Genomic DNA, 12,694 nt, shown 5'->3' with positions numbered 1-12,694 from the left:
CAGTTTGAACACTGCCTCTCTATATTCACATGCCTGGGAGACTATAACATTAGACAGGTGAGTATGGGAGGCCATTAAATCTGGTTATATGATTGTTTGCCTCCATCCTGCCATCCTATCCCATTTCCCCATCTCTCTTCAGGGACGCCTCTCACGATCAAAAGCAAGGACATGTCCACTGCTTCTGGGCCATGTAGCATCTTGCATTTTTGGTAACACAGAACACCGGATTACATTTTTGATGTCTTCAGGGCTGGCTCAACACAAACAGTCTGAACAAACAGGTGTCTATAACCAGTCGGGTGCTGCAGTCACTCACCTGGTGGAAGGATCCTTTCAAGGTTTGTGCAGGAATCCCATTAATCCAGAATCCCCGTATGGTCATGATAATATCAGACACTTCCCTCTTGGGAGGATGAGCACACATGAGTCCTCACACAGCCCAAGACAAATGATCAAAGCAAAAGCAAGACTTGCATGTCAATCTGCTGGAGTTAAGGGCTGTCAGAAATGCTTTCCTCCACTTTCTTCCCCTAATCAAAAACAAGTCATTCAAGATCAGCACAGACAACATAGGTTGTGTATATATCAGTAGTCAGGATGGAGCGCATTCCCCCTTACTCTGCAAAGTGAGAAAGCTTTGGAATTGGCACATAGCTAGTCAGATGGCCATTTCAGTTTTTTATGTCCCACATAGACAAAACACTAAGGCATACTACCTCAGCAGACTGTTTTCCTTAAATTACAAATGCGAATTGGACTCTTGAGTCTTTAACAAAATATTCCTAGCTGGGGGGTTTCCAGAGGTTGACTTTTTCATCACTGTAGCCAACACAAACTGCAGAATATTCTGTTCCAGAGGAGAACTCAATCCAGAACCTCTAGGAGACACCTTTCCCATTACATGGACAAGGAATCTTTTTTTTTTTTTTTTGTATGCATATCTACCAACTCCATTCCTTTTAAAGGTTCTCAGCAAGATCAAGTCAGACCAAGTCGGGGTCACTTCGATTGCACCAGCCTGGCCAAGACAAGTTTGATTTCCTTACCTCATCAGGCTCTCCTCCCGTCCTCTGTGGAGGCTCCTGATCAATTATTGACTGTTGAATCAGAATGCAGGTAGAAAACATCTCCTCAGTTTGAACATTCTGCAACTCCAAGCATGGTTCCTCAAGGGTTCTTGGGACTAGAAGTATCCTGTTCATCAGAAGTAAAACATGTGCTGTTAAATAGCAGCAAGGACTCTACAAGACACACTTACCTTCAGAAATGGAGAAGGTATCATCTTTGGTGTAACTGCGGTCATCTTTCACCTATTCAGTTGTCTTTCCACAATCTTGGATTACCTGTTGGAATTGAAGACATCAGGTCTATACGAGTTCCATCAAGATTCACTTAGCATCTATTCACCTTCCAGTTTTCTTTCCTAAGCCACATCGGACTACACAGGAAGCCATCTTCCATATACTAGTTGTTAAAAGGACATTAGCCCTTTACTTGGACAGACCCAGAGCGTTCAGGAAGTTCCCTAGACTTTGCTTCTATTGCAGATAGGTCTAGGGGATCCACTGTCTCCATGCAGAGACTAAGTAGATCTCTGGATGTATTATTACCTGGTATGGCTTGGCTGATGCTCAGTCTCCCCTATGAGTGACTGCACGTTCTACTAGATTACAGTCAAGATCTGTAGCCCTGCTCAAGAATGTTACAGTTGCTGAAAGCTGCAACGTAGACCATAGTGCATGCAGTTTGGTAACATAATTGGATGCTGCAGTTTGGTAACATGGTTCTCTCCTTAGTGCTGGACTCTGTTCTGAACCTCCCATCTTCCTAAAGCGGTTACTACACAGAAGTCACCTGAAATGGAGCACCTACAGGGACACTACTCAAAGAAGGAGAGGTTACTCACCTTGTGCAGTAACTGGAGTTCTTCCAGCTGTGTCCCCTTATAGGTGTTCCACTAGCTGCCCTCCTTCCCCTCTGATTCTGAGTTTTTCTGTGGGAAGAAACTCAGAGTGGTTCACCCATGCAGCCCTATGTAGCCTCGTTGCAGGGCATGAGGATGTGTAGGGCACTGCTACCAAAAATCTTTGAGCAAAGGCAGAGGTGCACACCTGAAGTTGAGCACCTACAGGGGGACACATCTCCAAGAACTCTAGTTACTTCACAAGTTGAGTAACCTTCTTTTTCTCTGACCACATTGTCCAGGGTTAACTCTCATTGTCAGGAATGGGCATTCTCTGCTTTGAATGTCAGTACAGGATCCTTTAATATAAACAGAAAAGATTAATCTATACTATCTCCTCTTACACTTAACTTTTGTAAAGTTTCCACTTTCTCTTTCTACTCCTTCCTATATAGGAAAACTCAGCACAGTTCTCTTGACCAGAGTTCTCCCCCACAAAGTGGAATATCAGGCACCTACAATCACCCTGTCCTGGGGATGTACGATTCCAAAGATGACTTTCCACTCCGAAAAACAGGTAAATTTAATATTAATGTTCTGTCTGGCACCCTAAATATCTTTACTGTGGCAGTCTGTTCTTTTGTAAAAGGAGTAAATGTTAACTAAATCATGGGTGATGTTTTTAACATGTAATCCTTTTTTTTTTTTTTTTTTTAAACACCTCTACCTCTATAGCACTGTAGAATGAATGAAAAGTGTTAGAATTTGAGTAATGTTTAGTTTGGCCAGGCAGAAATTTATTAAGAATTATACAAACTTCACATGGAAGCCTAATTTACATGAAATTTGTGAGTTTTTGTCATCCTCACAAGTGCAAAATTAAAACAGATTTGTCTTCTTCTATCAAGAAGTGTTTCATTGAACGAGAAAAATGCATATTTCTTAATACTATTTTAAGGGCTTTTTTGTTGTGTGTATGATATTATGCAAAAAATAATCATCTCTGTCAGGCAAAGCATGAGGATTTACAGTAAAGTTATTGGCTCATACCTGTGTATGATTGTTTCTCAGCTGTGCTCTTCCCTGTGTTTTGATTGAGGGGGCAGTTATTTCTCAGCTATATATTATGCAAATATCTGTTTTGATTGGCTACTTTCATCAACTCCACATCGTATGCCTATAGCCAACATGTAATGTTGGCTTCTAACCTCAACAGCATAAAACTCTCTGAATAAATACACCCTGATGGGCTCCCCTCGATTTCACTAACAGCCATGCTGGGAAGGACTGAGCACACAGTGCTGTGTTTTTAAAGTACCGTTTAAATAGGGAACTTTAAAATTACCTATTTAATTTTAAACTTCCCTATTTAAAAGCTTTTTGATTTTTTGAGGGGAGAGGAAATGGGGGGAAAGCTCATGCTTCAGGATTTCAGCAGGCTACCTGCAGAGTCAGGAAGGGATTTTTCTTCCTTCATGCCATATGTCTTCTTCCAGTGAAGTGTCAGAGTTGGCCACAGCTGGAGATGGGGCATTGGACAGGGAGGGCCAGGGCTCTGAGGCAGGCATTCTCTCTCTGAGCATTCTCTCTGAGGTGCCTGGCTGGCTGGTTATTGTTCACATGCTCAAGGTCTTAACTGATCGCCAGATGTGGTATCAGGAAGGAATTCTCCCCGATGTCAAATTGGCAGTGATCTTGAGGGTGTTTTGCCTTCCTCTGCAGCATATGGGCTCAGATCACTTGCCAAAATTAACTGGGTATGTTTCACTTAATCATCTCAAACACTGTTGCACCTTGATCCCTCCTGTTCTCTGCCTGTGGTGCATAATAGTCTAGTTTCCTGTGGGCTGTAAAACTTTGGTCTCAGTCCGGTGGTGATGGCCTGTGATACAGTGGTGGTGAGACTAAATGATCTGGTGGTCCCTTCTGGCTGTAAACACTGACTCTAAAAGGTGCGTTTGAACAAAGGAGTTGTGTACAGAACTCACTTCAACTTTTGAAAACTGTCAGTCTACATGGCTATTTCTCTAACTGTATACCATGCAAATCCTTGCATTCTGATTGGCTAACAGCCACCAGCCAAAAATGTGCAGTGATTTCCATAATCCTGTTCTGATTGTTTTACAGTAACCATGTTGCAAATATGTTAATCTTTGTGCTCTGATTAGCTGCCATACTTCAATTGCTGTTCACCTGCAATGGACTGCCCTAGGATGACCAGATAGCAAGTGTGAAAAATTGGGTTGGAGTGGGAAGTAATAGACACCTATATAAAGAAAAAACGGCGAATATCGGGAGTGTTCCTATAAAATCAGGACATCTGGTCACCCTGGACTACCCCCTCCACTAGTGAATTGTAGTGCCCTTACTGGCATGCATTTATTTATATGGTCTGATCATGACAAGTGAGGTTTATTTGTTTTAAGTATAGTGCCTGTCATAAACATACAGTTAAGGGTTAATTCGTCTTTTACCTGTAAAGGGTTAAGAAGCTCACATAACCTCAGAAGGACCAATAAGGGAACAAGATACTTTCAAATCTGGGAGGGGGAAAAAGTCTTTTGTTGTTGGTGTGTGTGTGTGTGCTTTTGCCGGAGAAGATCCAGGAGGCAGCCATCTAACGTCCTTGAATTAGTAAGTAATAACAGAAGAAATGTGTTAGGTTGCTTTTATTTTTGTTTGTGATTTCCTTTGCAAGAAGAGGGAGGCTGTTCCTGAGTTGTAACTTTAAAGTTTACCTAGAGAAGAAATCTTCTATGTTCTAAATTTTTTCACCTTTTTTTCTTTAATTAAAATTCTTCTTTTAAGAACCTGATTGATTTTTCATTGTTTTAAGATCCAAGGGTTTGAGTCTGTTTCACCAGGACTAATTGGTGAGGATATATTCTCAAGCCTTCCCAGGAAGAGGGGTGTAGAAGTTTGGGGGATTATATGGGGAAGGTAGAGCTCCAAGTGGCTCTCCCTAAATGTTTGTTTAAATCACTTGGTGGTGGCAGCGTTACTTAATCTAAGATATAAAAGGGAAATTGTGCCTTGGGGAGTTTTTAACCTAAACTGGAAAAAAATAAGCTTAGGGGGTCTTCATGCAGGTCCCCACATCTGTACCCTAAAGTTCAGAGTGGGGAAGGAACCCTGACAGTGCCATTACAGTATTCCAGTACTATTAACTCCTCTATATAGTAAGGTGTATATATGTTAATTGTGCTTCAGTTAGCTTCCCCATTTGGAGCCAAAATAGTCTGAAGTGTCAAGATGGGGAATGTTGTCTTAATAGTGTTGAACTACAGTTCTCTTAGGATGAAATAGTCCTAAGGTTGCACACATGATTGGTATTTGATTAGCATAAGTCCAGTTTGGTCCTCCTGGACATCACACTCATATCCACAGTGCTTCTGGATTCATTTTTCTGGCACAATTAAGGCAAGAGCAGACAGAAAAGAAGACCTAATTTTACCTGATTTGTTTTGCATTATTTATTCTTGCTCCTGTTAGTACTGCATGAGCCAGCATAGAGAAGAGTGTGAGAGTGGGTTGTATTCCTTGTACTCAGCAATAGAACTCTTTACTAAGTTCCAATCAGTTAAACCCATGCAAACCCACTGAAGGTTAGCTTCATATAGCCTGTTGAACTTTTATTACAGATGATACTACATGAGAAGGAAAATTTTAGCTTGACTTGGAGTCCGGGGTTGAGTTTGCAAGTCTGGCAGAAATTAAAAAGAAAATCTTTATTATGTAAATCAATGAGAGAGAATAAATATTAAACATCCTATGCTGTTTTTTCAGTCATTTCTCAGAGAAGAACTGCACTTCAAGGAATGTGGTTTCTTTTAGTATTGGCCCACATGATGAAACTTTAAATAGGAGCAGACCAATCTACTTTGAAATTTAAACGTTATAGGTAGACACTAGCCAAGGCAATCGTACAATAAATCTGTATTTGTTCTGCCACTGTGGAAGACTTTGACTTAGATGCTGTTGGTGTTTCCAAATACATCCTGTTCCTCCAGCATTTATAACGAGCTTTGGGAAATCCTCTCTGTGTGTCCGGTTTTCTTTTTAGTTAGGCTCTATGTAAAGATTGTGTCTGAAAATATATGAGTATAGGTCCTTTGTATTATCAATGCATCATTTTTGTGACATATGGAAGATTTTAAAAAAGTGTGGGACTAACATCCACATGTTTTTTCTTGCAAAAGTTTTGCCTAAAAAGCTAGTTTATAGATGGAGTGTCCAATTATATTTTAACACCTTACTGTATCTAATATAGTCTCTGCCCGCAGTGTTCTTAGTCACTTTTTTCAATCATTTAAATTGTTGTTTTTGTAAAGCCCTACAGCATCGGAATTTTAATGCAAATCATGTATAATAAATCAGTATGACAGCTGTCACTCTATTTGGCACTTATTGTTCTGTACACCATAGAACTTTATTTTTTCAGCTAGTTCTATTATATTTTTTGCACATTACTCTGACGTAAATAAACTGCTGTCATCTTGTGCATCTGGAATAAAGTTTCTCACTTTGTAGTTACAAACAAGTTTTAACACAAAAGAAGCAGAAAGAGGGAAAGGCCAAAGAAAATAAATGTTAGTATAAGGAATACCAGTTTTAACATTACTAGTTCTGTGATTATAAAAACGATGCAACACTGACAAACATACAAATTTACAGAGATAAGTATTCACAATCAACAGGAGGAGTCAGGAGAAACAACCTAATACCCAACTACAAGTGAAAGAATCAGACCCCAAATGGGAGGAAAGAACTCTACTTGCTTTCATAGATGGAAGAGGTGGGGGGGAGAATGGGACTACTCAGATTTCTACCTAAGTGTGGAAAAATGTTGGTGATCCACGTGGTCTTTGAAGACTCATGGAATGGAGTCAATACTGTGATATTTTTGTCCATGCTTATTCAGCTTTTCCACTTCCATTGTGTTCTTTGTGCCCTGATATGCCCAGAATAAAGAGAAAAGCTGTACATTTTCATTTATTTCTAGAAGCCATGATTAGAGGCCCACGGAGGGGCTGTTACCAAACACAAAGAGGGTGTAGAGAAGCTGGATATTAGGCATAGGTGTGACAAATATATGAACTACTGACCAAAATAACGGAACCTCTCTTTGGGTGTAGCCTGTACATGAGCATCAAGAACCTTTACTAACTGGAGCCTTTCCAGGAAAGAGGAGACAAGCCTAGGTTAATTGCTTAGACCCAACCAAGGAGGATGTAGATCTAGATAGGGTTTAATCTGGATTTCTCTAATGGAATTAGAAATAGAGTATGTCTTAAGGGCTGTGAATCTTTTAATAGCAATTTTAGTCTGCCTCCTCAAATTCAGTTGTATGACTTTTTTCTTATGCAGGCAAATAATTAAATATTAGTGTGTTTTTTTCCTATGCTATGTGAGCAGGCAGTTCTATTTTTGCAAGAATAAGCGGGTGGTCATACCATACACAAGTGTCAGAGGGTTAGCCGTGTTAGTCTGTATCCACAAAAACAATGAGGAGTCCGGTGGCACATTAAAGACTAACAGATTTATTTGGGCATAAGCTTTCAGGATAAAAACCCACTTCTTCAGATACATGGAGTGAAAATTACAGATGCAGGCATAAATATATTGACACATGAAGGAGGAGTACCACTGAGGAGTACCAAAAGAAACTACACCAACGGCTCAAGAAACTCCCTGCTATAGCACAGGAACAAATCTATACAGACATACCCCTAGAGCCCTGACCAGGGGTATTCTATCTGCTACCCTAGATCCATAAACCTAGAAACCCTGGACACCCCATTATCTCAGGCATTGGCACTCTTACAGCAGGATTATCTGGCTATTTGGACTCTCTCCTCAAACCCTACACTATCAGCACTCCTAACTATCTTTGTGACACCACCGACTTCCTGAGGAAACTACAATGCATTGGTGATCTTCCTTGTAATGGGGCGGACTGCCCCACTCCCTGAGAGAGTGGGCTACAGCAGGCCAGTGCGCCTGCGTAGACGGGCAGCCAATTAGAGAAGGACTTATTGGGAGCCAATCAGGGCCCAGATTGGAGGCAGCCAATCAGGGCCAGGCTCAGCCCTATAAAAAGGCTGCTCAGGAAGGGAGCAGTCAATCTGTCTCAGGCCTTCAACAGGAGAAGGTCTGTCTCCAGAGCAGGGAGACTAGCACCGTGGACAGTGCAGTGCTGGCCAGGCTCGGGGAGCAGAAAGGCACTCTAGCCTGCCAGGCTGCAGGCCCTGAAGGGAAGGGCCTAGTGGGTGCAAGGGGCCGTAGGGGAAGCGGCCCAGGAAAGCAGACAGACGAGGGGAGAGAAGGACGACAGCGAGGCTGCCGCCAGAGGGTCCCTGGGCCGGGATCTCCCCCCTTCGTCTCCCCCCTTGCAGTACACCCAGCCATCGGCCATAGGGAGCGGCCATTATAGACCACGCCAGATCCCTGACGAGGGATTAGACTTTGGGGTGTGTGGTTGGACATGGTGGCTGGAGCGCAGAGAGACTGCTGATCAACCCCCCCGCCTCCCCGGAAGGGGGTGTGGCTGGACTAAGGGGCACTGCTGGAGGGCAGTGGTCCTGAAGAGGACGCCGCGAGCTGGAGAGCGACACGGGCTCAGACGCCAACCAAGGGCGAGACAACGGGCAGGACACCACTGAGAGAGGGCGCTCCACTGGACTGAGCTAATTCCCAGAGGTAACTAGCAGGAGGCGCTGGGTGGTGAGTCCCAACACCGTTACATTCCTGAAAACACCATCCTGGCCGCCATTAATGTAGAAGCTCTTTACATCAATATTCCACACAAGGATGGACTACAAGCCGTCAGGAGCAGTATCCCTGATGAGGCCACAGCACACCTGGTGGCTGAACTTTGACTTTGTCCTAACCCACAACCATTTCAGATTTGGGGACAACTTATACCTTCAAGTCAGCGGCACTGCTATGGGTACCTGCATGGCCCCACAGTATGCCAACACTTTTATGGCTGACTTAGCAAAACGCTTCCTCAGCTCTCGTCCATCTACTTGCGCTACAGTGATGACATCTTCATCATATGGACCCACCGGAAGGAGGCCCTTGAAGAACTCCACCTGGATTTCAACCATTTCCACCCCACCATCAACCTCAGCCTGGACCAGTCCACACAAGAGATCCACTTTCTGGACACTACAGTGCAAATAAGTGATGGTCATATAAACACCACCATATACTGGAAACCTATTGACCGTTATACTTACCTTCATGCCTCCAGCTTCCATCCAAGACACATCACACGATCCATTGTCTACAGCCAAACCCTAAGATACAACCGGATTTGCTTCAATCCCTCAGACAGAGACAAACGTCTACAAGATCTTTATCAAGCGTTCTTAAAACTTCAATACCCACCTGGGGAAGTGAGGAAACACATTGACAGAGCAAGACAGGTACCCAGAAGTCACCTACTACAGGACAGGCCCGACATGGAAAATAACAGAACACCACTGGCCATCATGTACAGCTCCCAGCTAAAACCTCTCCAGCACATCATCAATGATCTACAACCTATGCTGGAAAACAATCCCTCACTCTCACAGAACTTGGGAGGCAGGCCAGTCCTCGCTTACAGACAACCCCTCAATCCGAAGCAAATATTCACCAGCAACTACACATCACAGAAACACTAACCCAGGAACCAATCCCTGTAACAAACCCTGTTGCCTACTCTGTCCCCATATCTACTCTAGCAACACCATCAGAGGACCCAACCACGTGAGCCATACCATCGGGGGCTGTCATAAATATAAAGGGAAGGGTAACAACCTTCCTGTATACAGTACTATAAAATCCCTCCTGGCCAGAGGCACAAAATCCTTTTACCTGTAAAGGGTTAAGAAGCTCAGGTAACCTAGCTGGCACCTGACCAAAAGGACCAATAAAGGGACAAGATACTTTCAAATCGGGGGTGGGGAGAGGGCTTTGTTTTGTCTGTTCTTTATCTGTCTGTTCAGGGTGCTTGCCAGAGACAGATCAAGAAAGCAAGCAATCCAACTCCATTAGAATTAGTAAGTAATAGGAAGGGAATGCGTTAGCTTACTTTTATTTTGGCTTGTGATTTTATCTGTGCTGAGAGGGAGGTGTATTCCTTGTTTTCTTTTTGTAACTTTAAAGTTTTGCCCAGAGGGAAATCCTCTGTGTTTTGAATCTGATTGCCCTGTGAGATTATCTTCCATTCTAATTTTACAGAGGTGGTGCTTTTACCTTTTTTCTTTCTAATAAAGTTGTGTTTTTTTAAGAATGTTTTTTTTTTTAGTGTCCTGAAAAAGCCCAAGGTTGGTCTGTGCTCATCTTGTTTATTCTCAAGCCTCCCCAGGAAAGGGGGTGTATGGCTTGGCAGGGGGGATAGTAGGAGGGAGTAGGAACTCCAAGTGGCCCTTTCCCTGAGTTTTGTCTAATCACTTGGTTGTGGCAGCGTTACCTAATCCAAGGTACAAGGGAGAATTTGTGCCTTGGGGAATTTTTAACCTAAGCTCGGTCCCCAGAGTGGGGAGGGAACCCTGACAGGGGCTCATTCACCTGCACATCTACTAATGTGATATATGCCATCATGTGCCAACATGACCCTCTTTCATGTGCATTGGCCAAACTGGACAGTCTCTATGTAAAAGAATAAATGGACACAAATCAGACATCAGAAATGGTAACATAAAGCCAATAGGGGAACATTTCAATCTCCTTGGACATTCTATAACTGATTTAAAAGTAGCCATCCTGCAACAAAAAAACTTCAAAAACAGACTTCAAAGAGAAACGGCAGAGCTACAATTAATTTGCAAATTTAACACCATTAATTTGGGTTTGAATAGGGACTGGGAGCGGCTGGCTCACTACAAAAGCAATTTTCCTTCCCTTGGTATTGACACCTCCTCATCAGTTATTGGGAGTGGACTACATCCACCCTGATTGAATTGGCCATCAACAATGGTTCTTCACTTGAAGGTAACTCCTTTATCTTCATGTGTCAGTATATTTATGCCTGCATCTGCAATTTTCACTCCATGCATCTGAAGAAGTGGTTTTTTTACCCACGAAAGCTTATGCCCAAATAAATCTGTTAGTCTTTAAGATGCCACCAGACTCTTCGTTGTTTTTGTACCATACACAGTAGGCATATGTGAGGAAAGCGGTGAGAGGAACGGGTTTTGTGCATCTTCTCCATGTTCCTGTATTTTTCCTGGTATAAAACTGGGTTAATTTTGTTGTATTACATTTGGTTCAATCTACTATGAGCGCTTTTGTATGGCTAGATCTTTTGAGATCAGGATTGTTAAGGAGTAGGAGCAGAGAGAGGCATTGAGGAGATATTTCAGTTTTTGTCTCATTTTCCATTGAAGATGCCAGTTAACCAAAATCATGATGGGATCCAAGTAGCTCTGGAGTCCATGTAATTGTATCAACAAGTACTAAATTTAATTTGCTGGTTCCTATTAGAACCTTTTCCATTGGTACCCACAGGACAGGTAGTTGTGAAGCATGTCAAGGGTCATTTTTCTAACGTAACATCCCAAAAATGAGGTTTAAAATTTGGCAAGGTAATTTTGCCTTCTTCCCTAAAGCTACAAAGAACATTCCATTTGATTTTGAGTTAGATTGTCAGCTGATGTGGACTGGCCCAGCTACATTTAACTCATATTTCCAGTTTTACCATAGGAAAGTACTGATCTTTTGGAGAAGGTCTAAGAGGAATTTCAGGGCAGATAGTGGAAGCAATCTGACTGAATGGCAAGGGGTTATCAGTTTTGCTAAAAATATGACTTAGCCAGCTGCTTGTAATGTCATTCCGTTCAGTGAGGTCACTATGACATCAGTGGCAAGAAATGCTCAAAATTAGTTTTACACAGTTGGGAAGGATCAAGTTTATCTGGAGGCTGAGGTACTTAAATCCCTTTGGGACATTAGGGAAGAGGATTTAGCTACTTCTTATGAAGCCTTCATGTCAGTAGTGAGAATCATGCCTCAAAACTTGGACACCTTCATCTTGAAATCATAATGAAAATCAATCCTCTGAGATGTAAAAGAATTGAAATAGCCACTGTAGGACTAGTATGGAAGAAGAGCATTCAAAGCTAACTTGTTTTTTTCTATCAGTCTTATTCTTATGGCTAAAAGACGCACTCAGATGAAGCAGGCCAGAAGTTCTGATGTGGAGATGATTTTCATTCTATTCAACACTGGGAAACTATGCCTACCACCCTATTTGAGCTGAAAAACGGCAAAGCAGGAGCCATTTGTTAGCAAACAAATACTAGTGTCTTTGAATAATGCCAAAATCCATGTTTGAAAAGCTACCCTCCATTCCATGACTGCACACAGAATATAGTTAAAAACAGAAATGACCATACCACCCAGTCAAATGCCTTTTCTGCATTAATAGGCTTGAGATACAGTTGCGGGGTACTTTAAAAAGTTTCTTCCATTATGAGAGATTCTACTATTTCTAGTAGTAGTCGTCATCTGTCTAATGGACTTTCAGCTAGGACTGGTAGAATATTTCACAATGGTATGCAGTTTAAAGGTGCCCACTGTAGGAGCCACCTTCAACCAGGTCTGGTGGGAAATAGTTAACCATTGACTTGTATTGTCAGCTCTGTGACAACCTCATTATTGATCATTTTTGGCATCAGTCCCACCTGTCAACCTGAGAGTAATTTAGAATAAGATTAATAGATTCATAGGTCCCAAGGGCAGAACGACCACTGTGATAATCTAGTCTGACCTTCTGTATAACACAAGCCATAGAACTTC

At 42.3% G+C, this 12,694-nt stretch overlaps 1 protein-coding gene across 8 annotated transcripts in view; it reads left to right on the top strand.

Annotated features, from left to right (window-relative positions):
* The window catches only part of HDAC4 (histone deacetylase 4), a 439,923-nt gene that overhangs the window by 295,884 nt on the left and 131,345 nt on the right, over positions 1-12,694 (top strand). For all 8 annotated transcript variants that reach the window (XM_054043726.1, XM_054043721.1, XM_054043725.1 and 5 more), the window contains one exon: positions 2,362-2,483. In XM_054043726.1, coding sequence (XP_053899701.1) covers positions 2,362-2,483 — 122 coding nt within the window. The remainder of the gene's footprint in view (positions 1-2,361; positions 2,484-12,694) is intronic.

Source organism: Malaclemys terrapin, chromosome 11 (assembly GCF_027887155.1).
Source record: "Malaclemys terrapin pileata isolate rMalTer1 chromosome 11, rMalTer1.hap1, whole genome shotgun sequence".
Lineage (NCBI taxonomy): Eukaryota > Metazoa > Chordata > Testudines > Emydidae > Malaclemys > Malaclemys terrapin.
This window is presented reverse-complemented; position numbering and strand designations above follow the sequence as displayed.